Source organism: Pseudopodoces humilis, chromosome 7 (assembly GCF_049639895.1).
Source record: "Pseudopodoces humilis isolate 2021_Gansu_Grassland_sample_001 chromosome 7, ASM4963989v1, whole genome shotgun sequence".
Classification (NCBI taxonomy): domain Eukaryota; kingdom Metazoa; phylum Chordata; class Aves; order Passeriformes; family Paridae; genus Pseudopodoces; species Pseudopodoces humilis.
This window is the reverse complement of record NC_142206.1, coordinates 40,292,594-40,320,331: the sequence shown is the minus strand read 5'-3', so window position 1 is coordinate 40,320,331 and position 27,738 is coordinate 40,292,594. Positions and strand designations below refer to the sequence as shown.

At 49.4% G+C, this 27,738-nt stretch overlaps 1 protein-coding gene across 1 annotated transcript; it reads right to left on the bottom strand.

Annotated features, from left to right (window-relative positions):
- Positions 1 to 1,638: 1,638 nt before the first annotated feature.
- Positions 1,639 to 18,677, bottom strand: JDP2 (Jun dimerization protein 2). Its single transcript, XM_005520253.3, has 4 exons — positions 18,569 to 18,677; positions 8,140 to 8,363; positions 3,495 to 3,599; positions 1,639 to 2,725 (listed from the first exon to the last, which is right to left on the bottom strand). Exons 2-4 carry the CDS (start codon positions 8,338 to 8,340, stop codon positions 2,540 to 2,542), a joined length of 492 nt encoding a protein of 163 aa, XP_005520310.1. The 5' UTR covers positions 8,341 to 8,363; positions 18,569 to 18,677; the 3' UTR covers positions 1,639 to 2,539.
- Between the last annotated feature and the right edge of the window lie 9,061 nt (positions 18,678 to 27,738).

The following is a 27,738-nucleotide window of genomic DNA, read 5'->3' as shown; positions in this document are numbered from 1 at the left end:
GCCCTATCCCAGAAGTACGAAATCCCTTCAGCTCTGCTCCAGTAGTGGTCCACAGTGCACCTAACACAGGATGGGGTGGTGTGGGATGGCCAGGAGGTGGCTTCCTAGCCCTTTGAGAAGTGCCAGTTGACTCTTCTGAGCAAATCCACATCGCCAGTCCGTGCATGAAGTGGATCCCAGTGCAAGGATACTGCCACAGCACAGGTAGAACCATTGCATTTTAAGTTTGAGAGCATGTTCTTGCACTGGCAACAGAAGGCTGTGCCTGGCACGTGCCCTCTGCTCCTTCCCAGGAGCTGTCACTGTAATGCACAAGCCTGGCCAGTGGACCATCTGTCCCAAAGCAAAATTTTTAATTCTGAGAAGATGGGAGCTGGGTTTTGAGAGGACAGATGCTACGGGAGTCAAGAACATCAAATAGCCTGTCCCCTACAGGAATCAGGTGGGGTTTGCAGAATAGCACACTGCACAGAGATGGAACCTTTTCCATTCAACAGTCAGAACCTGTGGCATAAAGGGGAAAAGGGCCCAAACCCTCTGCTTTAACTTTATTGTGTTACAGCCCAAACAAGTCACCTGAAAAAGAAATGCCCTAAACTTTGAGTGTCAAATGCCTTGGTGCTGACTGGAATACAGTAGAAGGCTGTTTGGGTGACAGAATCAGGGAGTGGCTTGGATTAGGAAGGACCCTAAAGATAATCTCATTCCAACCCCTGGGCAGCTAGGATTCAGCTCCAATCCTTGGCTGGAATAGCTGAGCATTAAACTGATGTAGATATATCACTCCTCTGCTTCTACCTTTGCTAGCTGCTTCTAGCATGCTGGGTTTCAAAGGGCACGTTTTATTTATCTTCCAAGCCAGCTGTTTCCACAGAAGAAATTTTTACTTCAATGTGGTTGTCTGCCAAAGAAAGGCCATTGCCTGCACCCACAGCACTGCCGGTGCTGCTGGAAGCCATGTAGCAGGGGAGTGAGAGGTCACCAGGGGAGCAAAAAGTCCACGATGCCTGTGGACAAGATGCGTAGACCATCTGGTATCCACAGGGAGCTCCCACTGACCACCAAAGAGGGAATTTATTACCACATACACTTTGCAGAAGGAAATAAAGAGAAAATGTAAGGAGGCCCAGGACATACTCTGCAACCTTTCAGCAGAGTTTGATGAAAGGCAGAGGTATCACGTTTTTCAAAGAATGAAGATTGGCTCTTGACAGCAGCGGAGGAACGGGTCAGATCTGAGCCATGAACTCCCCAGTCTGGGCAGAAGGAAGCACAAAGGCACATAAAGGGATCACCAAGACAAGGACATTGTGATAGCCCCCTTATCTCTTTCTCATCCCTGAAATGAGTTCAAACTGCTGTATTTGAAACACAAAGGACCAGTTAAGGATGACATGGTCTCCCTCTGCCTTTCCAAGTGGCAAGCTATGCCTCCCTATCCTCTTTGGTGCAGCATTGAGCTACTTCTTGCTTGCAGTCAGAGCTGCCTCCAAGTTTCCCAGCTTCCTAGGGTGAATTCTCCTTGCCCACAACTGCTAACACAACCACCAAAACCAGCTCTGGGATCTGCTCCACTGTGCCACTCAGCCAGGAACACACCTGGCCTGTTCAGCCCTGCAAATGCTGCCACAGTGCTGCTGAGCCAAAGAGAGCTACAGGAGGACAGCATACACAAAGGTAACATTTACTGAGAGATACAGAACTGAGTATTATGAAGGACATACATGGATGGAGAGGGTAGCGACACCACTGCAGAGGGCGGCTTGGACCCCTTTCCCAGCATGCCAGGAAAGGAGCTGGATGCTACCAGACAAGTAACACAATGGAGATAACTGTGGCGTATGTGTTTGTAACAAACAGACCATTATAACATACATTTCTATGGGATCACATCTAGTGATTATATAAATCCATATAGAGATCACTGTATAAAAACTTTGTAAAAAATACTTTAAAAAAGTGTAAAAATGTGCATTCAAAAGCACGGCCGACACGGACAGCTGGGCTGTAAACATTATACTGAGTGTGCTTGTGGGGGGGCGCCTGCGCCACCGAGCCCCGACAGGCCTGCCCACCAGATGGGGCTGCATCAAGTGTTTGTGGTTCTTGGGTTTGGGTTTCCCTCCGGAGCGTGTGCCAGGAGCAGCGGCAGCCTCTGGGCAGGGTGCTGGTGGGCACTGCACAGCTGCCACTCCTCAGCCTGCAGCCCCATGCTACCCATGGGCTGCGTGCCCCTTGCAGGACACACAGTGGCTTTGTGGGTCCCAGGGCTGAGAACAGGCTGAAGGGCTGTGATGAGTATCACAGGGAGGTTGCCCTCACTGGCACCACCAGCCCTGGTCCCAGGTTCAGCCTCAGAGTACATGGTTGGCAGGCTCCTGATCTTCTCTGTTCCCATGTTTGGTCCATAGTTCCCAAGGAAGCCCACTAGGTCCTGGCTGCACCAGGCCTGGGTGCACAGTTCTTCATACAGTACATACATTAGAGACCCTGGAAGACCCTGTTGCCACTGTCTCCTCCTCCTGGCCCTGTGCCACCTTCACTTCTTCTCTAGCTGCTCCAGCAGTGGGTTGGCTTCACTTTCAGGCGTCTTGATGCTGTCTGTCCGCACGATGCAGGTGGGACGGTGCCGGTTCAGCATCAGGATGAGCTGCTGCCTCTCCTGTTTCAGCTCTTCTATCTGGGCCTTCAGCTCAGCATTCATGAGCTCTAGACGCTCAGACTCCTAGCAGGACAGGAACACAACCGCATGTGACTTTATCTAGCAGGACAAGATATAAGAAACATTTTGGCCAACATGCCACCTCTGCTCAATGCTGTCCCACAGCCCCTGCTGCCTTCTGCTACTTAGTCACACAGAAACACACAGCCATCACCTGGGGCAGGTCTCTGCAGCACCCCAGCAAAAACTGCCTGCCTGGCTGCTTTCTGTGGTCTGGTAAGGTGTTTGGGAACAAACCCATGTTTAAGTTTTCACCCAAGCCCATCTGTAAGGATCTCCCCTTGTGAAGTGACTCCTTGTCTCATGCTGTGTCATCTGCCCATGTCTCACCACTGTTTTCAGAAAAACAGCAAGGTGCTGTGACAGTTTTTCTGCCTTGGGGTTAGAGGTGGAGTGGGCATCTGGCCTCTGAGTGGGAAAATCTTTAGGACTTTGGTCAAGGGGCCAGCACACTGCCAGCCCCTGTCCTGTGCCACACTCATATGGGTGTTCCTGCTCCAGCACTGAGGCAGAGGCAATATCATTCCTCTTTCTCCACAAGCCCAGAGCCAACCTCCAGCCCTCTCCAGCCCTGGTACTGGGTAAGCTCTGCCTGGGCATGTACATGGCCACCACCTCCACAGCCTCATGAAAAGCAAGGGCTGTATTTTCCAGATAAAGGCACTGGAGCAAGGGGAGGCAGAGGGGCAGTTCAGAAGGCAATGGTGCCTGCAGCTGGAGCACTGTTCTAGTGAGGTCCCTGCTGTGTCCTGGGACAGACTGGGGCACCCACCCGCTGCAGGAACTCCGTCCTCTCCTTCTTCTTGTTCCGACATCGTGCTGCTGCTACTTTGTTTTTCTCCCGGCGCCTTTTCCTCCTCTCTTCTTCCTCATCCAGCTACAACAAGACAGAGAAACCCAGGTCAGAGCCAGCAGGTGTGGGCTGGGGCAGGAGGAAAGGGTGAGCATGTGGTCACAGGCCACCAGTAACATGACTTAATCCCATGTGTGTGTGTGCCTCTGCTACAGGCTCTACATCCACTTTGTGGGAACACAGAGACGGAGACCTGTACCCACAGCTGAGGACATGGCTGGTAGGGGACAGACAACCCTTCACAGGGCTGCCCCTCCCTGAGACAGGGAAGAGACAGAGAATAGAGCCCCCTCCCAGGAACACGGGTGGTTTGTCACACAGACATCTACAGGCTCAGCTCTGTGAGCACAGACATTGAAGCATCACTCACAAAGCCAAGAACAAGAGGCAGAAAAACCCGAAAGATACTACAGCTGGGCCTGCCCCTTTCCAATACCTGGGACTGTCTGAGTCACAGGGCCACCACAGTAAGGTGGGGACAGATCCTGCATCCCCTGTAAGGAGGCAGGACACAGCAGTACCTGCACTGTTCACCATGACTCAGTTCTCTGTGCTCTTTAACTCAAACCACAGGCCAGGCCAATAGGCCCTATGGGTTAGAAACCCATAATCGAAGTATTTATTGATATATGCTGCAAAGCCTTTGTAAATGGCCTGTGGCATGCCTACATCCAAGAATACAAACCAGCTCCTTCAAGGAAAAATCTGAGTGCTGGAAAGCCCTGTGAAGTCAGGTTATACTTTGTAGCATGGATAGAGAAGAAAAGGTCCCCAGTGCCTTCATCCACATTTGGCCTGGGTCTCTGAAATTTGAGGTTGTCAGACTGAACTGCCTCATTCCTATTGACTGATACCTGGTGGCCACAAGATCACCCCACATGTAAACACACCAGTGGTGCCTGATAGTAATGAAGGCTGCAGGTGCTATCATCCACAGTAGACCGTGCACACAGCTAACAGTCATCAAGTCCAAAACCCACTAATCAAAATATCCCAGTGTGATACACAGGGGCTCAATGAAACGTGGACTCAACAAAGGTAGGGTGAAGGGGTGCCTTAAGTAAGCCACATGTCCAATATACAGCACACAGCCTGCTAGAGAAAGCAGTGTTTGAGCTTCATAGCACTAACGGTTTTGCATCTTTTCTACCTTATTTTGCAAGCATTATACCAAAGTTGCTGTTTTAGCTGAGGCTAAAATATTAAGCAAAGCCAGCACAAGCTATTGACAGACTTCCATAATGCCAGGCTGCCACCATTCCTTTGCCAAGGCAGTGTCATGGGGCACCAGCGTACCACACTTGGAAGAGCTAGGATGGGAGCTGCACTAATACCCCCAAGTCCGGTTAGAAATGGACAGCTCACACTGCACCCACATAACTTAGATGTGACAGGTTAGCAGAAGTAATCTGGAAGGCATTCACTCTACATTCCACTGCCAGGTCTTAGAAAATTTCCTGACAGAAATTAAGAGGAGGTAGACATCAGGGTAGATACAATTCCCCTCTGCACATTTACCAACTACTCATCTACCCCAAGACAGCTTCTTGGCCTTTTAGTTCAAGGATTACTAGGAGGGTGCAGAGAGGTAATGTGCACACAGCTCAAAGCTCAAAAAACACCCCCAAACTTGGCTTCAAAAGTACATCTTGGGGTGGAACAGCAACTGGAAGAGCAACCAGCAATTGCACCAGCCCTGGGAACTGCCTGACATTTCCATGCCCCACTAGTCCACTCAACTAGAATTACAGAATAAATGACCTGTCTCTGACCCTGCCTCCACCCCACAGAGGGCCCAGCAAAGATCTGTATCCTTTCGATGGAGTACAGATGCCCAAGGAAGGTGGCTCAACACAGAGAGAAGCAGCTTGAGCTCTTGGCTCTGCTTTTTGACCACAGCTCCTGTAGCTTCATAGAAATATAGAAAGATTTGGAGAGATATTAAAGATCACCTAGTTCCAACCCCACTGCCACAGGCAGGGACACCTTGCAGTAGAGCAGTTGCTGAAAACCCCATCCAGCCTGGTCTTGAACATTTCCAGGTATGAGGAATCCACAAATTCTCAGGGCAGAGGTCTCCTTCTAAAGAAAGCAAGTTTTCCCCATCTGCTTTTCCTTGATTTTAGTTCAAAAAGGTGACATGGCCCTGGTGTTGAGGGTTAGGATGTTATTCAGAGGCACATGAAACAATGATGATGTATCACCCAATAGCATGTCCCAGCAGTTGATCTCCAGGGGATCCCTGTGGGTAGAAGGTCTGGGGATGCCGCCTGAACTGCTTCAATCAGCAGCCTCAGAGACCAAGGTGATCATCTGCCTGAAGGGCAGGGCTCAGTCCCAGAGGGACCACCCCAGGTGGGATTCAATGGTGGAGGAACACAGCAGCATCTGTCTACACCTGTCCAAGAGGAGAGCAGCTTTCCCAGTGGGGCTGTCCATCACCCTGCAGAGAAGCTGGCACCAAATACCCCTGGGTGGGTTTTGTGTGTGCCCCCAGGCACAAATACCCCAATGCCAGGAGATGCTGGTGCCCCCAGCAGAGCAGAGACAGCTGCTTTGCCCAGGCTCATGGCAAGCAGCCTGTCCTCCCAGCACCACAGAGTGGCATGTCGGCACCCAGCATTCCTGGGCTCCAGCGCCCTGCACGAGGAAAGCAGCTGCAGGCTGCATTGCAAAACTGTGCGTGGGCAGTTTCTTGGCTACTCATGGGATAAGCAGCTACTGCTTCAGCTCCCTCAGGCTTTTGCTGCAAAGCCTTGCCAAGGGCAGCTCCATTTGCTGTCTTCAACTCCTCAGCTTCACAGGCCATGCAGGGGAGGAACCAGCTGCATGGAAGCTGTGCAGGGGCTATCAGTGGGTTTTCTCTTATCTTTCCTCCACATGGTGCCATAACAGCTAGCTCAGAGGACACTCAGCAATTCCAGTACCTGTTGTGGGACAGAACTGCCCTGTCCCTGTTACACAGATGCCAGTTACATCATATACCCATGCCCACAAAAAGCAAAAGCAGCAGTTGCAGGGCCAGCTCAGAGGTGCCTGAGATGCCCCAGGAAAGAAGCTGGACCTGGGAAGACAGCATAGCCACAGAGTTACCCTCCTTCTTCCCCAACCCATGGAGCAAGGCAGGTACTGCAGACCATTTGCTGCATTAATACTCAGGCCAAGAGCTTGGAACAGAATTTGGCTTCAGCTGCAAATCTGTGACTGCTTTGCCCATAGAGGAATGGAAGCCATTAGCATTCCCCAGAGCCTTGTGATGGCCTCCCACAGTATCCTATCCTCAGCTCTTCCCATTGCAGAGCTGCCCAGTCCTTCCCAGGCAACCTCCAGACTGCACAAGCTGACTGGACACTCTTGGGCACAGAGCTCCTGTGCAAGATGATCAGATGGACTACATCATACCAGTTCTACCCACAGGAGTCCACCTCAAATGGCTGAGGGGAAAGAACAAGGATGCTCTGCACAGGTGGGCCTGGCTACTGCTGAGCTTCTCCCAAAAAAATTGGATAAATCAAGTGCCAGCATCATTTGGAGAGCAGGTTACTCCCTGGAATTCCTATCTTACTCCCTTCAACTCACAGCTCATCACAGGCAGCTTTTCACATCATCTAGCAAATCCTTGCTCACACTTCCAGAGAACAGAGCCCAGCAGCATCTGTCTACACCTGTCCAAGAGGAGAGCAGCTCTCCCAGTGGGGCTGTCCATCAACACAGAGAACACAACCCCATCCTCATACAGCATCATCTGAGGTAACCTCACACAGAGCAAATGCTCTGTTCAGAGGGCTGTCTATTGGACCTTCTAAGAGCAGCTAGCACCCTCCCCAAAGTGGGACCTCTGTAACAGTGGGTTCCCAGCTCCATCTGCAGGCAGTAGGAGGTGCAAACGCTCACCACCAGTTCAGCCAGAGTCAAATACTGGACAACCAACACGTGGGACAGCCACATAAGGAAAACACTGTCCAAGCATCTCCCTAGTCCCTTCAGCCTGCTTCTGACATGGCAGCCTGTGGTACCAAGCAGAAACCACCCAACTTCCTCATCCCAGGAAACTCGAGGTGAAGCCAGGGCCCACCCCAAGCAATGGCTCCCAGCCAGCAGCACCTGTGGCACAGGCTGAGTCACTGCTCCACACTGCTTGTCCACATACCCCTTCCCTGCCAGAGAGGCAACAACAATGCCAGAAGCACCAAAGGCTTGTTGACATGAGTGACAGGTTGTGTGACTTCTACTCTGTGTGTGCCCCAACCTAGGGATTGGCTGCACCAGACCTCACTCCACATGCTGGGTTTGAGTTCAGATGGCTGCCAATTGTTGCATTGGACCAGTCAGGTCTGGGACACTGAGGCTACCACTGCCAGTCAAGGACAGAAAATCAGGCAGGGAGAAAAGGCAGCTAGTGGAGCAGCTGCCAACATGCATGCACATCACCAAGCAGGGAGCTTATAAAACATGCTGCTGGCCACCCTGCTACGACAGCCAAGCACGGGCAGGAGGGAAACCCAGGCAAGTGCAAACAACAGCTCTGTGGGGCCACCTGCAGCCAGCAGCCCCCAATACTCACCTCGCTTTTGACAGGCTGGGGTCTCTTCCCAAGCTTCACCTCCAGGAACTGGAGCGGCGAGATCATGGCCCCGATGTTGCGGATGTCAGCGCACTTCAGCTCCTCGGCGGTCAGGGCCGTGCCAGGCAGTCCTGTCAAGGGGCCGAGCCCAGGCAGCGCGCCAGCCGTCAGCGACGGGTCGGGGATCTGCCCTGGCATCATAGCAGGGGAAACAGCTTCCTAGGCTGGAGGGGGACAGAGATCCCATTACAACCCAGCTACAGGGCCTCATGACACAGCACAAGACAGATTCATGCTACAGTCCCATCACCTACAGGGCTATGAATCAAGGAAGGCAGACATTCTCCCCCAGGAAGAGCAAAGGCAGAGAAAAAGCAAAATCTGTACGACAGAAACCAAAATGTATGAATCCTGACAGGAAGAATAGGCTACTGGGATGCAGATCAGGAAGGGAAGAGACCTGAGAGGCGAAGCACCAGAAGAACAGGAGCTGCTTGCAAATGACAGTGATGTGATCCCATGGACACGTTCTTCTGGAGTGTCTTCAGCAGATTAAGGTTTGCTTTTAATTGAGTTTTGATTAATTATTGTGTGGATTATTAGTACAAAAACAAAATGGCACAAAGAGGACCATAATATGCCTAGGCTGGATTTCTTCTGGGCAAGCTCAGCCACTGGTCAGGGCTGGGACACAGCAAACAAAGACCATGGATTAAACTACAAGAAAAAAAAAAATGCCACAAACATCTCTCAGCACAGACATGAGGAAACAAAGGCTGGAGGGGAAGGGAAATAGTGGAAGGTTCAAAAAGGTTCAAAAGTCTTCTTCTATCATGAAAGAAGAAAGTGAAAATAGGATCAGGGCAACCTTCAGCAAGTCACTTATGGGGAGGAGAAAGGGAGTTCCCAATAAGTACAAAGAACAAGCAGCAAAGAAGTAATAAAATTAAACCTAAAATAGGAAGTCCATGGAGCTGGAGCTGTTACATTAGTCCAAAAGCCATGGGAGCAGATGGATGTTGGCTGCAATGCAGGTACACCCCTGCTGTTTAACTGGCCTGGGACACTCACAAGTTACCTATTTTACAACATTTAGAGTCAACCTCTGTCCACACAGCAGCCATTTGCCACTCTTCTTCAACTCAACCACATGTCCCAGCATGTGTGCACTCTCCTTGCTCTGCCCATCCAGAGAAGTCCCAGCACACTGTAGGAGCCTCCAGGTATCCACCCCATTTTGCCCTTGTGCAGGAGGCACCAACACAGCAGGGATAAAGACCAGCAATGTCAAAAGAGAAACAGACTAAAGGAGTGGACCCAAAATCTCACTGTGTAGCTTCCTGCAACCACAACAGCCAGTCACAAGGCAGGACTCAACAAACATTAAGGGGAACTCATGGAGGCTCTCGCAGCACCAAGTGTCAGAGAAAGGAGGAACATTAAATGAGGGATAACATGCAGTTGCCCTGCTCTTTCCAAAGCATCCACCCTCATCTGCTGATAAGGGTGGTACAGACTTTTGGCCCAGGCAGTAGAGTCATGCAGACACATGCACACACACCTAGCCAAGCCAGCTGCCACAGCTGCTCATCCTGGGGTGACAAATCTATGTCAGTACCAGGCTGAAAACTCGAGTAAAGCAGCATGTGAGATAGAACTGCTGGATCACAGAATCACAGAACAGCTGAGGCTGGGAGGGATCTCTGGAAATTGCCTGCTCCAGCTGCCCTGCTCAGGTAGAGTAGTGGGAGCAGGCTGAACAGGATTAATCATGACAAACAGAAGTTAAGGATTTCTTGGCGCTGGCACATCTTTTTACCCAAGAGATTATTTAATATATTTTTTAATGTGAAGGAACCAGAGATAAGCAGCAGAAGAGAAGGAAAAACAGGCACAGAGGCTAGTTAAGGGCAAAGAGGCTAATGCAAGCTCCACAGCATCCAGCACGGGTGCTGTGCAAGCTGTATTGGTGTGACAGACAGAATGATTTGCAGCAGAAAGTGCTTACAAGCTGCAATGAGCTGTGAGCTGTCATACAGTCTAATCTGCCAATGAAGAGGTCCAGGTGTCGGCATGACATGTCCCCTGGCAGGGTTTGCTCAGCTGTGACCAAGAAGACTTGAGAAAGACCAGGGAAAGCAGATGCAGCAAGACAGAAAGAGGTGGCAAGCAAGAATCAAGCCCTCTGCTCCAGTCATCCTTTAGGAGACAACAAGGGGGAGAGCAAGCCAGTGCTTGGCAGTGCTGGGAGCACTGCTTAGGGGAAAAGAAGCTGGGCAGGCGGGAGGTGATCTGCATAAGGTCATTAAAGCCTGAAGAGAAGACTGGAAAGACAAGTCACTTCTCAAGAGAAGTGATACTACCTGATGAAATGAACTCCTGCCCATTTGGTGACAGAAATGAAAAATACTTGGTAATGATACTTGTCAGAAAAGATTACAGGTCAACTCCTTGAGATTGCAAGGACCTAAACAGATGCAAAATATTCATTCTTCCACAGAGATCTCTAAACAGGAAAACTGTAATTCCACATTTGCAGTGGAATCTTGTACTGACATCTTGTACCAGAATCTGCACCAACATCTTGTAAGGTGTCCAAAGATGCCCAATGCAGTTGGGCTCTGAAGCTGCATGCTATCTCCCTCCCCCTTCCTTTCAGGCCTACATATGGCTAAGATGCTTCACCCCCCCCAGAAACAAGCACCATCACACCCTTAGGCTGCACTCCTAATTTTGCACTCCTAACATTGCACTGTAACTGCAATGAGGTCTCCCCTCAGTCTCCTCCAGGCTGAGCAGACCAAAGAGACCTCAGCCTTTCCTCATGCAGTCTCCCCTCCTTTCCTTCACCATCCTTGTGGCATTCCTTTGGATGCCCTCCAATGGTTTAATCTCTTTTCTCTATGGTGCTGCCCAAAACTGCTCACAGTATTCAAGGAGAGGCCACACATGTGGAGCAGAGCAGGACAATTCCCTCCCTTGACTGCTGGCAGTGCTGTGCTTAATTGTCATTCATCACGACATGCAGTCGACAGCACCCAAGCTAGACAGTCCAGGTCCTCAGGCAGACTGCAATTTATGAAATAAGGAGCAAGGAGAAATCCATTCTTCAGACTGTGGGACAACCTGACCACTCAGCACCCTCCTCCATGCACTCCTGAGCCTGGGACAGGTCCCTGGGGACAAGTAGCTAAAGGTTTGAGAGAACACTGTGTTTGCTCCAGCACATCTTCTCCTTCTGCATCTTTGATTTGGTAGCTTAATATGCCTTGAAATAGCCTCTGTACCAGTGTAACACACAACACAGGTCAGAGTGAAGGGGTTGGCCCAGTATCCAGTATGCTCTAACAATTTATCCTGGATCCAGGGACTGCAGTGCCAAAGCCCACATCACACCTGTATCATATAAACTAAATTTTAAGTTGATCAAACCAAAGTGCCAGAAACCTTCTAGAAAACCATAAACCTGCACATTAAGATGAGCTGAGGACTAGGTGGAAAGAGTGAAGAGTGTCTTCCACAAGTGAGAGCTTGCTCAAGGGTCAGAAAGCTCAGAAGCACATTGAGAACTGCCAAGAGTCAAGTAGTTGGGCCTTTGCAGAGGAATGCAACACCATTCCCAGCAGGGCTATAATCATGGAAATAAAAAGAAATGAGGAGAAGTGCCATCCCTCTCTGCAGAGCAGGGGTGCAGTAACAGATCATCCCCCCAGTTCTTGAAGGCTCTCAGCCCTATGCACTGTCACTCCTGTTGACTGGAGGGACTCAGACTTGAACAAACTCCAAGTTTGTTCCACTCCTTTGCTTCTTCCTAATGTAAGCACAACTTCCTTTTCATCCCAAGTCTCAGATACTTTCCTATTCTTTTCTGGTCAGTGTCAGAGTTGTACATTGATTATGTAAAAAAAAAAAGCCAGAATATGGAATTCTATTTAATACTTTGGTCTTCCTCCCAAAGCATGGCAGACATGGACATGCCTACTTATAGCTTCATCATATTTGTATCATATTCACATGGTTGGGCAGAACTTGAAAGTTCAGGATCTGAGTTTGACCTTTAAGTTGCAGCTCTTCAACAGCCACATCTTGCAGGATGGGGTGAATACAGCTGATGCCTTGCCAATTTTTAATTCCTTTCTGGATATTCCCTTACAGCATTTGCCATTTCTAAGGCACATGAACCAACTCATCTCTTTATTCCTTCACTTTCTAACATGGTAATTTAGGTGGGATTCTTAATAGATTTTTTTCTTTTCAGAATTAATAACATAGTATTTTTCCCTCAGTCACAGGTGGTCTTTCAACATTTTCCTACATGAGCTTGGAAATGCTGTATCTTCAGTAAAACCTAGTTTTCTGGTGTCCTACATTTGAACCACACAATTTCTTTGTAAGCATTGTATCAGGTATGCTTTTTCATGTACTGAAGCCAACAGCAACACAGCAAGGGGAAAGAGAATGTGCAGTCTTTCATATGACCACTGGATCAGCACGACACCAGTTTCTTGAGTTTACATTCACCGTAACTACCTTCTGCACCAAGACTATCCATCATTTTGTGCCATGACATCAAGATGATCCAGAGTGAATTAGGAGACAGAGAAAACTTTCTTACAACTTCAGTTCAATGATGAGTAGCTTATGCCATTCATTGCTCTGTTTAGCAACTATCTTTGCAATAAAGATCTGGTCAACATGTGATTTCACAGGTCAAAATTTAGTTTTTATTTCCTTAGCTTTGCCTCTACACTCCCTTATTCTGGTTAAAATGCTGTAACACAAGACTTGACCTCTTGCCGAAATGTCTGTAAACCCTCCTGATAATTGCAGCAACTTTTGCATCCTCTCTTCGGCACTGTTCTTCCTGTGGCTTCAGTCAACTCAGTTATTTTATCAGCAGTCTCATACCCAGAAAGCTGACAGCAGTACAGCTTTCTTTGCTCACCTTGGTTTTGCTCCATCTTTCCCACCAGTTTCAAGTGTTTGTGTGCTTTGTTCCCCAATTACGTCCTTATGGCCAGCAATCAGTGACACTGGTTGATTTAATATTTCTTAAAGGCAGCTCCCATTACTCTCAGTTTTTCTCCTATTGACAGTCTGTCATCTTCTGGAAACCACAGCCTAGAGGGTAGAAGCTTTACCAAGTTGTTTCTGTCCCATACAGTTGCTCAGTTTCCTCACTCAGGGACCCTGTCTCCACATACCTTTCTATTCTTTCTCCTGCAGTTCTGATCTTCAAGTTCTTGGGCTTTTTTTTTTTTTTTAAATGGGTTGGGTTTTTTTTTCTCTTCCTATACTGATTCGGTTGCTGCTTTTTCAGGGGACTCTTTGTTTGGTTTTGGGTTTGTTTTTTTTTAAGAAGCTGATGTTTGCACAGCAGTTACAGCATAAATCTAACGTGCGTAGGCATAATTTGTATAACCCAGTATCCCTGGGGGCTTGTACTCCAGTTGCTAGCCTGTATTCACACCCCTCCTGCCACCTCTTCACTGCTATTCTTACCCACAGACTAAAACTGGCACAGGAATGCCTACCTGTGTTGAAATCATACATTCAATTCCCTGTACACAGACTGCCTCACCATCCTATGCACCCCCCTTATCCACAGGCCCTGTTTGTTTCTTTATAAACCAAATGCATTTGCTGCTGTTGCATCAAGATCATCATCCTGCAGAGACAACCATGACATACCAAAGCAGGATCTGACAGTCACACTTCAATTTAACTTGCCATTACTGCCTTATCTCTGGTGTCAGCTTCCTTGGTGAGAGTGAAGGCTATCTGCAGCCTTATTTTCAATTTTGCTGTCTATAATACAATCACAGTTTCTTACAACATAAGCTATTTCACATGTGCTGACATCTATAATGGTTGATGCAAGTACCCTTCAGATGCCCAGTCTAGCATCTAATATTGTCAGCCAGCAGATTTTGACACTCTGTACCTACCTGTATGTTTCTCTTTTGCCCATGTTAAGCACTGCACTAAGGCATAGTCTGTCCTGCCAACCCCTCTCCATGCTGCCTGCAGAATAAAGGCCATGCCTGCCTGGTATTCTCTCACCAGGCTCAGCCTGGGTGCCTGCCATTACCTGTTAGCTGCCACACATCAGAGCGCTGCTGAAGCCTGTAAGCCACCATACAAGCAATCTTTGATCTCTTCATCAGTGTGTTAGCACCTAGCACAATACTGCCATTTGTGTGTACTGTCTTGGAGCACCCAAGTCACAGTAACTGGCCTGTCATCTGCCCCTGGCCCACAGGAATAATAATTCTGCTTTGGAGACCAGAAGCAGTGCTACCAACTTCTAGTTCCTTAGATTCTACTTTGGCTTTATTGCCATTTTAAATTTGTTTTTTTTTTTAAGCTGCTGGCTATCAAGCTACCTCAGTCCGTATGTCATGCATTGAATCTAGTTCATTCTGTGAGCAGAAGGATGATTTATATGAAAGCCCTTTCCTGACATACCCAACTTCTCATGCCCCAAGAATGTAACTTCCTAAACAAAGACAGGGCAGTTGGCTATCACTCCTTCTCTGAAGCTCTGAGCCACTTGCTTTTTTCCATCTGGACTCTTCCAAGAAGACTGCAGAGTGCTGATGGTCTGAAGCCTACAGACCTTCCACTTCCACTTTGAGGTTCAGGCCCCAGCGAGGGAAGATGAAGGCAGAAAGACACTACCCCATATTCCCAGTGACACAAGTACTTTGCCATGCAATTAGAGCTTTCTTCTGCTGTCTAAAATACGATACTCTCCCACTGCCACACAATTCTATCTGTTCTAGATGTATTAATTTTGAGTAGCACCTTTTATCTTCTGCCTAGCTGCTTCTGCTCTGCACTGTTAAAAGCAGTAACTTCCAGGGCCAGTGCCAAGCACCACAGTGATCAGTGTCAAAGTTATTTACCAAACATCAGAACACAGCAGCAGACAAGCCCTTTGGGGGTAACCAGTCTTTTCAGATCCCCATGCAGTAGCTCTGGTAAACATGGACTTTAACAACAGCCACGGTGTGTTTAGTCATTCATTCAGTTGCTGAACCTGTTGATGCCAAGGAACCTACCACCTATAGCATACTGAAAAGCTGCAGTGACACCCACTGGGATAAAAAACGTGCATGCTCTCTCTTTACTGAGCACCTAACATTGCTTAATGTTTTATGGCATCACAGAAATTCCTCCTTGTTTAAAGACCAGTTAAAGGCACATGGCCATCAAGTGCACTGAGGTGGAGCACGCCACCTCAGAATGCAAGACACTGTAGTACCTCACTACTCACTGTAGGACCTCCACACTCCATTTCCATCCCAGGAGGGACAGAAAGCTCCTACAATCAGGTTCTAGGTTTGCAGGTCCAAAGATGCATCTGTGCCCTTCCCACAGGCACTTGGAGCTGCCACTCCTGCTGTTCCTTTCCTCCCACAGGCAACCCCATGTGGTGGGAGAAGAGTCGCAGGGTTTGTGAACGCACATACATGTAACCTCCCACCCCCAGTTCAGAGTGGGAGGCCACAGTGCTGAACAGAAGAAGGAGCTATGAAGAACTGTTCATCAGGAGGTGAAATTCTAAACCTACTTCATGAATGGGAACATTCTGGCTCAGTCCTGCACATCTAGCTGGCAGGAGGAACATCCGAGTCATTGACAGACAGAGGGCTGTGAAAAGCTTTCTAAAAGCAGGAATGCGAGGAGCCCTGCTGCCCTCCCTCCTCCACCAGGGAAGCTCAAAGCTTCCTACACTGTGCACACTGGGCAGCCCAGAGCAGACAGCATCTCCTTGGCAGAAATGCCACTTTGCAATCCCTGGTCCAACCAAGTCTCACCATTAGGTCTCCACACCTGCCTGTCTAATACTTTGACTTCTCATCCCTTTTATGAGGAGGGCGTACTGGTTCTCCAATCCTCAGTTTTAGAAATAATCTCCATTTGCCATTAGCAAAGCAGGCAGCTCACTGTCCTTTCTCCCTGAGCATTTTCCTCCATACCCTCACAGGGCAGCAAAAAGCAGTTTATCTGCTCCCACCACTGCAATGCAGCGATTGACTTCCAAGCAACCTGTGACAGCAAGGTTTTGTACAGCACCTACCATAGCAAGGCTCCCCTACTGCAGCAGTTAATTGCAATAACTGCAAAAAAATGCTATTAATTATCACAGTACTATTAAGATTGCAATTAATTATCTGAGGTTGAACCACCCACTGGACACTAGTACAGAGCAGGAAGGTAAAAGTTACCCTATTCACACCTGAAGCAGCTCAAAGGGATTTGAGAAGGAAGGAATATCCTGGTCTGAGAAGACCTTGATGTCTGAGCTGCAGCCTAACAACTGACTTCTTGAAATTACGCAGGACCTTCCATAACCACATGTGGTCAGGGCTAGAATCTTCTTCAAGAAGACAATCCTGCTCCAGCACAGAGCTGTGCCCTTGGGGGCCAAGGATGGCCTCAGAGACAACAACCCCCACCCCCACTATAAAGTCCTCAAAATTATGCCCTGAATACCAGGGTCATCCACAAAGACCTCTAATCCATATAAAGACCAGCTCTGACTAGTTTGCAACAGCACTGCTCAGCTGAGAGGCCCATATGTGCCTTCAGCTCCCTGGCTGCATGTTAAAATAGCCTGCAATGTTTGGATTGATACTCTGGACAGTCCAAGCAACTGAGAAATGCAGCCAAAGACAGATGACACCAGGTTTGCAGTGCCCCCTCCTTGCTGCACTGGCACTGCAGGACACACACATGCTGGCAAGGGGTCCCATGCCTCACCACAGCTCTACCTCCCTTGCTCTTGGGGCCAGGCCCACCACGAACATCCACTGCAGTGAAAAGAGCCTCTTACAGCTTCACATTCAAGACATTGCATGCTGCCAAGTACCTGGCCCAGGCAATGCAGCTGAAGTAGCAAACACTAGCACAGGGAAGGAGACCACAGAGCAGATGCTCAGTGCTGATTGTGCAGTTGGACACGCTGCTCAGATGGACAGGGCAGGGGGAGGCAAGAGGTCTGAGGGAGTATTTACTCTTCCTTGGCAAGGAATGTAGCACAGAGACCTTTGCATCCTGTAAGGAGGGAAATACTCAACTGAGAAGATGCAGGGAAAGAATCCATAGGCATCTCAATGAGGAAGCAGAGGCTATAACCTGCACACTAAGTCAGCAGATTTTGTTAATTCCCCAGACACCAGGGGCAAACAATTGCTGTATGACCCAGTAATGGTGCGGATGGCAGCTCCTGCACCCAAACACTCATTCCCTAGATGACCACTGCAGCAGGTTTTTGCATTTTTAAATTACTAGGACTCACACCAAGAATCTGAACGCCAAAGACTGGCATTCACAGATGCCTTCACACAAGCTTTTACCAACAAATTCCCAGGGCAGACTCTGTCAAGAGCCTCCAGACAGAGTTTTTAATGCAATTTTTCTCGAAACTAGCTAAAAAATCCTGGTCAGAGCTGCAGAAGCATTTGCTTCTGCTGAGCTCTTGGAGCCCAAACACACACACACACGCACACACACACTCACAGTTTGGCAGTGGTTGTGTTCCAGGGCTGGTAATGCAAGCCACGGAGCAGGCTGCCAAGACAAGCAAGAGAACGAGCCAGGCCCCGTTTCATTGGCCACCATACACTGCATATGGCCCTGGAAGCAGCCAGCACAGTGTTCTCACCCTCCTTGAAGGCATAGGAGACCCTGTGTTTTCAAATACACCTCCACAGGGCCTTCATTAAAGGAAAATGGAAACATAATGTGGCTCTTGCTCCCCTGGTATTTCTCCCTTTCCCCCAATTTGCTCTCAAACCTATTTCCCTTCCATGGAAAAAAGAAAAGTGCCTCTTGGAGCAGAGCGTGCAAAAGAATGCAACTTCCATTCAACTCCATGCCTGACTGCTAAAGCGGACTTGGGACCGCGCGGTGGGGGCACCTCCAGGGCCCCTTTCCTTTCCCCGGGCCTCCCGGGCTGGAGACACGGCTGGCGACAACCAGCCCGCCCGGGCCGGGCCGGCAGCCGCAGGGAGTCGGCGCCCCTCACCTGCGCGCCCAGGCGGCAGGTGAAGCGGAGGCAGGAGCTCCCGAAAGCGGGGGGAGGCCGCCCCCGCCGCCCCTCCGTGCAGCAGCAGCCCAGAGCCAGGCAGTCCCAGCCCCCGCGCATCGCCGGGTGCGGGGGTAGCAGCCCTGCTCTGAGCCGCCCGTGCGGCTGTGCCCGTACCCGTAGAGGGTCTCCCCGCATCTCCGCGGTGCGCCCGACCGCCCGGGCAGCAGCCCCGTGCCCGCTGCCGCGGGATGCCGGGATACTCCTCCGGGCGCCCCGCAGCCCGGCCCCCGTCGCCGCTGTCCGCCACCCCCGCGGAGCCCCGCGCCGCCGCCCGCCCCCTGCCGCAATCCCGGCCCGCCCGGCACGTCCCCCGCCCGCGCCCACACCCACCGTGCAGGGCGACCGGGCTGCCGGGGTGCCCGCGGGGCCCGGCCGTAGGGGCCGGGCGTGGGCTGCAGGCTCAGCCCCGCCGCCTCCGCCGCTGCCCCGGCCCCCGGGCCCCGCCGGGTGCCGATGTCGGTGCCGGCCGCCGCCGGGGCGCCTCGGCCCGCCACCGCCCGCCGCCCCGGTGCGCGCCTCCCGCAGGCTGTGGCAGGCGGCGGGGTGGGTTGCATCAGCCCCGGTTATATAGCGGCCCCTGGGCTGCGGGGAGGGGTCGGGAATGCGGAACCGGCCGGGCTGCCAGCGCCACACGTCAGGGAGGGCGGGGGAGCGGGGCCGCGGGGCGGGGAGCGCCGCGCAGGGGTGGGACCAGCCGGGGCACCCCGACATCCCGCGCCCCGGCATCCCGCACCCCACAGCCCGGCATCCCCACACCTCACGGCGCGGCATCTCCGCATCCTGCGCTCCGGGACTCCGCACCCGCCACCCCTCGGCAACCCTCTGCCCTCGCAGCCGGCGTTCCCGGCACGCTCCGGCACCTCTTGACCCCTCCGCGCCCCGGCACCTCGCTCCACCGATCGGGTGCGCGTCTTCCCCGCGCTCCGATTTGCGCCCCTCCACACACTCTGTGCCCCCCTCCACGTCGCTCTCGTTCCCCGGTGTACGCCAGGACACCGTCCCGGGCAGTCCCGGCGACGCGGCCCGGTGCCGCCACAGCCGTGCCCGAGCTAGCCCGATTTGTGCGGAGCCTCCGCTCCTCGGTCCTGAGCCTGCGAAGAAGGAGGCAAAGCACCAGAGAGAGGATCCAGTGCTCCCCAGCATCAAACCCACCTCACCCAAGGTAGCAAAGGCACAGGAGCAGGGAGGGCTGCAGGATCACTCCACTGTCCCATGAGAGGCAAGAACCTTCTCATCTCCTCCTCCCCCCAGCCTGGCCTACTCATGCCCCACACAACGCTATCTCCCTCATACAAGGGCCAAGGACTGTCAGCCCCTGCTCCCCCACTCCCTTGACTGGCCTGGAGAGTAATCAGGAGGAAGCAGAGGGGTCCAAGGCTCCTCTTCACAGCTGTTTTGTTTTCTTATCATCAGTAGGACATCAGGGAGGGACATTGCCTGAAGCACAGGTACACTCATGGTGCCCAGTGTTCTAGCACCTCGATGTCAGACAGGGATCATGGAGAAGATGACAGGCTGGGGCCTTCCTGATAACTGATTTGTGTTTTTTTCTTTCCTCTTTCTCTATAACACTGGCCTCTTCCCAGCTGCATCAGCCAAACTGTTCTGGGGAAGCAAAGCTTTGCACAACAGGAGGACCATGCTAGACCTACCCTCCAGGACCACCTGGATTCTCCAGGGCTGTTGCTCCTAAAGCATTTTCAGGACAGAAAGGCTCATTTTCCTTTGGAAAGACAACATTCTAAGAGTAGCTAGCAAAACCACCGGGCTGAGCAGCACTTCCCAGCTAAGTGACAGTGCCACCTCCCTGACCCACCTAACACCACAGAGAGGCACCATCCACCCTGCCTTGTTTTCCTTCCCCTGACTTTTCATTGTTTATTTTCAGCATTCACCAATTCAATTTCTTTTCACAACTGAGGATTCACACTATTTATCATCTACAAGGTCTTGCCATCAGCACTTCCAGCCATGTTCTCTTCATCTGTACCTCAGCAAGAGAAAGAGAATTCATTTGGAGGGATCTGGGACTGAGCAGGAATATGGGATCAGAAATGCTGTGTTCAATATAGGGTATAACCTGCCCAAGTTGTCCTACAGAAATAGGTAACATCTTGGCTTGGCAGGACACTGCACACGTATCTTCATTACTAATCTTCTCATGCTGTTGTTCTTTTGTTTGTTTTGTTTTCAGAGAGGCAGAATACTTTTTATACACTTTTGCATACAATCCCAAAATTTCCTTAATCTTGGCACCTCATCTTGGGGGGAAAGGAGAAATGTCAGCTAAGATATATTTTTTCCATATGCATTTCTTCCTGTGTCAGATAGGACAGACTTTTCTATTGCCTTAAGCTGCTGGTATCCCAATGGGGTTGACAAACAATATCTCTCTCTGGCAAATCAGACAAGTTGCCTTCAGGGTATGGCAGCTTCCTCACAACTACTGCATCCTCGGGGAAGGGAAGAGGACAAACCAGAGGGATTTCAGAAGAGGTTGATTACCTGGTTGAGCAAGGTCCAGTCCAGCACATGGTTCCTCCTGCAGCCTTTCCCTACCCTGGAAAAAGTGGGAAAGTGCCATTTCCCCTCCTTTGCAGGGAGTTGGAAGAAAGAGAGCTCTCCCTGCTCTGTCTTTCACCGTTTTTGCCTTTTTCATTTCCCTTTCACTGGTGGGCAGAGCTGGGAGATCTCATTGCAACATAGACATCTATTGCCCCAGCCTTGAGTACTGGCCCTTTTTCTCCCAGACAGCCTCCACAAGAGGAGCAGGGATCCAAAATCCACCAGTCTGTAAAAGACCAGCACTTGCAGCATGTTTGCAGTGCACCAATTTCAAGACTGTGCTGAAGAAGGTTGGGAAGTGGGAAGAAGAGCCCATCAGCCTAAAATTTCTTTCCTTCCCTGCTCTCCCACTGCAAGTCCTGGAGGCAGCTGAGCCTCCATAATAATAATAATAATAATAATAATAATAATAATAATAATAATAATAATAATAATAATAATAATGCTGCAAGTTAGTCCTAGCTAGGACTTAGTTAACTTAACCATTGAAGAGCTAGTTCCAGGGAAGCAATCCTTGTCTGGGACAGTACTTACGCACATGTTTAAAGGGACAAACTTGCATCATTCTTCCTTGACTTGGGAACTCTTGTCTCACAGGGGAATTTTCCTTGCTCTTGCAGCCTGTGCTTGAACTGTTCTTTTCCCAAGGTGGGTTTTGCCTCATGTAAACACCAAATATGTTTACTTTTCAGATAGTTTCATTTTGGCTAGAAAAGGCATAACAATGAATTAAGCATTCATGGCTTCAGTGGGTAAAAGTGAACAAAAAAGTCACCTACAACAGGCTGTTTGCTGAATGATGCAGATAAACACGTCTGGCCCTACCAGGGCTGGTCAGTCTTGCCACTGCTGTGGAAACATGTGCTGACAAAGACAAATTAATCAAATGTGAATGGCAGCATTTGAAATGGAAACAGGAGCTGTTGAGAAAAAAGCAAAAGTTCCACTGCACAGAACATAAAAAGCTGTCAGTACCTTGCTGCTTGGCAGATGGCTTTCTCTTCAGATGAAAGGGATGATTTGCATATTTTTGTCCAAAATAAAGTGTGTGGAAGGTGAAGGCTCATGGATGTGGAAACACAGCCCCTAGAACACAACATAGGGCCAGAAAGTTATCAGGAATAGAGAGAACTCTAGAGCAAAACAGAGCTGCACCAGCACAGATGTTTGACTGCAAAGGAGTTGCTCTCAGTCCTCGGGAAAAGTCTTTGCTTTTCGCCTGCCAGCATGCATTCCTCTGCCTTCTCTACATGGATGAACTGTGCAGCTCATCAGCTGGATTTAGGCCTAGGCCAGGACACCACAAAACAGCACTGTGTTCTTTCAACCCCTCTTCTGGACTGTCTGGTGGCCCTCTCACAGCAGGAGTGGACGCTGCCCTGGGGCAGGCCTGTATCTTCTGAAGGTGGGCAGGGGAGGCAGAGTCAGTACTGCTCCCTCCTGCCAGGTTTCTCTCTGAAACCTGTTACAGCCCTGTCTGTGGCACAGCAACAAGAGCCACAGCAGGGACAAGGCTCCTGAGGGTCCTGGACATTTCATGTGCCCTGTCCAAACGCCCTGAGAGCATACTTAAGACTCCAGCAATGGTAGTACTTTGCTTGCCCTCTGCACCCTCCTCATGCCCCTGTTAGTAGTGATGAGTTCACAGTAACCTCTCTGAGACATTATTGGCCAAGAAAGCCAATGATACACTAGACATAAACATCTCTGTTGCATGACCAAGCACAATTTTATGTGCTTGAAATTGATCAATACTCTAAGTCTAAACAGGATGTTAGCCATTCCAGTTTACCTCCTTTCTGCAATCTCTTCAGGGCTGACGAGCACAACAACATACACGTAGGACATGCCTGGCAGATACAAAGTCACACTGATACCCTACACATAAAATTCTCTCTGGCATTGCATCTTGGTGCAGGCTGACAGGGTTAATGATCCCCTCCCACCCACAGAGAGCTGTGCTGTGTCTCTGCCTAACTGGGATTCCTCAGACCTGCTGCTTGCTCGCATACTTGCTGTATCAAACAGTGCATTTCATCTGTTACCCATCCACTTCAATCGCCCAAATCCCCATGAATCTGCTTCCCTTTTTTCTGATCTTTGTCTTCAGTATTAGTATGCAATCCTGATGGCCAATTCTGAAAACCATTCACCGAAAGATGTGACCTAGGACTTCTGCATTCAAACTCCTGTAAGACACAGTACAATACCTATCTGCAGCAAGAAAGAGCTTTGCCCTGCAGGAGAGAATGGTGGTGATACAATGAAAGACATAGTTGCCATTTGGCCACCTCTGGCTTCATGTCACACCACCCCCTTGGCCATTAATCAGTTCTGATTTAACTGTTCCCTTCTTGAATCCCTAACTCATTTCCAGTCTTGTTCTTATTTTAAAAAAAAACATTACTTCCAGTCATTTTCTAGAATTGGGCTGCGAAAGAAAAATCACACAAGCAGTAGGAGTGAGAAGATGGTAAATTGCCTTGAAGTCACTGGGGGAAAGCAGCTGTGTCTGAGCTTGTGGAAGTGCTAAGGTCTGAGCAGCCACCACCACAGTGGTCAGACAGTGCCACACAGGCTCATGGGCTGACTGATCCCCACATTGCTTGTTTATAAAAATAGGACTGATTAGATACTGGGTCTGGAAAATGCTGTGCAAGAGCTTGTCTCTGACAATGACAGATCCTTAAGTCAAATAATCTTTATGTTGGACAGTTCGACAGAGTGTAATAACCTCTTCAAAAAGGAATTTCCTTCTTATCTTTGTCAGTTAGACATTAGCCTAAACTTCTAAATATATGTGTCTCCTTAAAAAGTTACAGTTCTATCTAATTCATATCCATTCCCCACATATCTGCTCTGTAAACTGACGTGTTCCTTGCAGTCCCTGCTCATGTGGAAGGAGTTTAATCTTTTTAGTAACTTTCTTTATCTGCTTTATTTCCCCTATTTTGCCCAGCATGGGTGCTAAGAAGCATCCAGAGTATTCCAGCTGGAGGTGTATTCCAGCTGAAGGTCTACCCCAGACTCACTATTTTCCGAATTAGTTTTCATTCTACTATAAAGTCACCCCTGCATGGGTCTCAGAGGCAGACTGCTCTGAGCCTTCAGGGCCCACAGTTTCTGCCCTGCAGTATTTCAGCACTGCCAGGACAAATCACTTTGTAGCCAGTTAGCCTCATCAAGAAGTTCCTATGAAAGACAGCGCTCCTCACTTTTTTGAAAATCTACGTCCTGCTGTTATTTCCTACAGCTGGAAATACTCCATAACTTCTAGCAGCTCCAGGAGTATGATTTTTCTTAGCAGAGAAATTGAACTGTAATTTTCTTGCTGCATTGTAGCCAATCAGGTAGATGGGGACCTGCAGATCTGTAATGAGCATCCAACAGTTTACCTGGGATGGAAATAAGACCTAAGTCTGCAATTCCTTAGCTCTGTCTGCTCTCCCCTATAGCTGCACACAGCTAACACTCTCTAGCACTCTGCTCCTCTGCACTCTGCTGGTGCCCAGTCCTGAGGACTATTGTTTTTTAAGACACCAGCCTTGCTTTTAGAAGTTCTCAGTGCCGGAAGGTGCCTTATCTGAAGCAACTGAGAAGCACTATTAGGGGCATTTGTCCTTTTCCTTTTAGGTCTAGGAATTACTTAGCTTCTCTGCAGAGTTCTAAGCTTCCTTAGCTACTCTTTCTTCCCTGTTCCCAAAACACATCAGTCTTCTCCCAGACTTCCTTCTTTCTACAGGCTGAATGAAGGTCCTATAATTTTTACTGTGTCGTTGTGCTTCACATTCTCTCCCTCCCTGCCAGATCCACATATAACATATTCCCTACTGCAGCCTATGCACCTACTGTCTGCCTTAGGCATAAATGTTCGTTTTCTGAAGGATGTCTCATGCCTTGTGTCCTAAAGGGGTTTGGGGCAGGGAGAGGTGGGGGTTCCTTGTCTTCCTCTGGATATCTTTGTCTATGGCAATAGTATTATTGATAAAAGAACCAATAAAAAAGATCTCCTAATATTTATCCAGAACTCTTTCTCTCCTCAGTGTCCCCAGTCCTCCTTCCCCATTTCATTTCTCCACTGTCTCTTCCTTACCCTGCTCCCCTGAATACTTTTCTACTTTTCTTTCTCACTTTTTTGGCTTTCTTCATTCCCCCCCTCCCTTGTACTCCCTCCTTCTTTCACTGCCTCTCTTCTTCCCTCCCTCTCCTTGGCTCAGTATTCAAAATCCCTGCCCATAGCGACGAAAGGAAAAACAACAACACAACACTCCAGCCTGAGGAGGCCAGAGCACGGGATTCCTTCCGAGAAAACTCAGAAACCAGGGAAAGGAGGGAAAGCAAACAGTGAGACCAGGAAGAAATCTGAAGAAAGCATGGATATTTCAAGGGGGAGGGATGAACTGGTATCTCAGGGAGACTTGGTGGGGTTTGAGACAAACACAGAGACACGATCACAGGTCCAACCCAAACACAGAAGAGCAAGTTCTGCTTTCTGGGGGAAGGAGCTGGGTCATGAAGCCCAGCACACACAGAGAGAGCCCCAGCACATACCTATTAAAAGGCCAGAGATAACTGTACAGATGGCAAAAAGAAATAAAAAATCCGTGACTTGCTTTAGGGAGTAGATGGGCCAATGCTCTGGGGACAAGCAGGAAAAATCCCTGCAGTGGACATAGAAGGGCTGACTTTCCCAGGGATGCTGGGGAATTCTTCCTACGAAAGGTAGACTATGGGCCTGGGGCTGAAGGGTTAATACCCCACAGGAGGGCCCTGGGGAATCCACTGTAAATAGGTGTGGTTTTCTCTGAAACTCCAAGAGGCATTTTCTTTCTGTACCAGTCTGGACAGGTGAGAAATCGGAAGAAGTTGGAGCCTGTGCTTCCCACTAACACAAAGCAGGGCTGTTAGTACAGGTCTCACTGTTTGTTTGCACACTCCAGCCTGGCTGCTTAACTCTGTAGTACCCAGTGCCAGGAATCTCTGGCAGTCAGCATCGTGGTCCCCCGGGTACAAGCACCTGCCTGTTAATGGAAAGCCACAGATTAATGGAGCAGCACAAGGAGCCTTAGTCAGTTACTCATTGAAGAAAGGATAAGTTCAGTGATAAGCAAAAGAGCCAGATAATGGCAGCAAAGGAACAGAAGCAACTCTCTTCCCTTCTTCTCCTCCAACATCTCACAGGCCTGCATCCCCTACTCCAGTGCTGCACTTAGCCCTCCTTCCTAGCCTCATCACTCAGGACTGCCGGCCCCAGGGCCCAGCCTTGCCCTCCCCAAGCCACATCTCTACACTGAACTAGAGCAATTTTGTTTCTTTCCATAATCCAACCTCCTTTCCTGACCTGGCTCTGCAGCCTGCCTGCTGCTAGGCAAGAACCAGTTTTCAATCTCCTCTGCTCCATTTTCCATTTTTAATGCAGAATATTTTAACCTGGAGGATAATTTTCCCTACTTCAAATGAATTTTAAGCATAGCTGTCTCCCAGAAAGGTAGAACTAGAAGAGACACTGAATCACTAAATCCAGCCATAAGCACCAATGGCGTTATTTATATAATTCTCTTCATAAACTAACCAGGCTCAGTCTTGAAACCAACTGGAATTTTGCTCTCCCTGTTCTCACTAGAAAGCTACCTAAAGATCTTACAACTTGGAAAGAAAAAAAATACTCTGTTGATCTCCAGCCTAAATTTGCTCAGGCAAGGAAAGATAGCACTCATGCAGCGAAGTGCTGGGTAGGACATAAGCCTCAGAACAGAATTCAAACAAATCTGATTGAATGGCAAAGAATAGCACTGAGGAATGAAAGCAGAACTGTTTGCAAAGTAATTCATCTAGGCTTGGAAGTGCTCATTCCCCCAGTCATTTCAAATCCTGAAGGCTCCTCAGCCCTGTAGAATCACCACATCTCTTCCATTCTCCAAGTGCATAGTAGGGCCATGACACCACTGTGTCTCTAGACCACCAGCTCTTTTGAAAACTCCTTCCAAGCAAAGGCATTTGCATGAAGATCTAGCCTCCATGCAGTTCCCTGAGTCCTACCTAGCACAGCTGCTGCCAAACTGCAGCTTCAGCCCAGGAGAGCTGCAGGAAAGGAGAATGCCGGTGTCTACAGAGAGTACAAGGTGTATATTGTCTAAAGTTCAACATATAAAACAGTAAAATCAGATTGCAGATGGTTGAAAGCTTAAGGGTAGATACACAGAGGCCAGGGAAACAGAAACTGCAGGTAGTGAACTTTCCTTCTGCCCCCTGATCCTAGACACTACTGAAGTAAGCAAGAAGTTTGGGTGTTTTTGCTTTTTGGTCAAGTTCCATTTGGAGGAAGCCAAAATAGTGATGCTAGACACAAAGGCATGTCACATCCCAGCAGAAACATGGCTCCTCAGCTTACATGGGTAGATGCAGCCGGGCCACAGATACTTGCACTGAATCATAGATTCCTGTCATCCAACTGTGAATGAGGATAACGGGAAACACAACAGAAGAGATGGGGTAACCATCTGCTCCTCTCGCTTGATTGCGCTGTGAAACTGTAGGCTCTGTTTGGGATAAACCAGTGCTTATTTCCAAGACAACAAATTGCAGTATCATAAACAGAGGACCAGGAGATGTCTGCAGGTTGGAAGCTGAGAGAAAGAACATCCTTCACGAAGGCACAGGTGGACCGATGAGGCAGGACTCTTAGCTCTTGCCCAGGGTGCTGTTATTGCCAGTGTGACCATTTGAAACCTCTTCCCTGCTCCTCCCAACTACAAGACATCCTGACCATGGAGTACAGCTGGATTCTGTCACAGCTGCAGAGGGGCTAGATTGCCTTCCAGCTTTGTGGGTATATGTATCTACAACCTGACTGAAGGAACAGCCATAAAAACCAGAGATGCAGAACATCCTTCTGGTGCCTTGGATCTAGAGCTACAAGTCACAGCAGAGGCATG

Excerpts from the sequence above, each read along its gene's own strand:
- JDP2 (XM_005520253.3), bottom strand. The coding sequence starts at position 8,340 with ATGATGCCAGGGCAGATCCCCGACCCGTCGCTGACGGCTGGCGCGCTG. Across the intron at positions 3,600-8,139 it reads CCCAGCCTGTCAAAAGCGAG|CTGGATGAGGAAGAAGAGAG; the intron begins GTGAGTATTGGG and ends GTCTTGTTGTAG. Across the intron at positions 2,726-3,494 it reads GGACGGAGTTCCTGCAGCGG|GAGTCTGAGCGTCTAGAGCT; the intron begins GTGGGTGCCCCA and ends CTGTCCTGCTAG.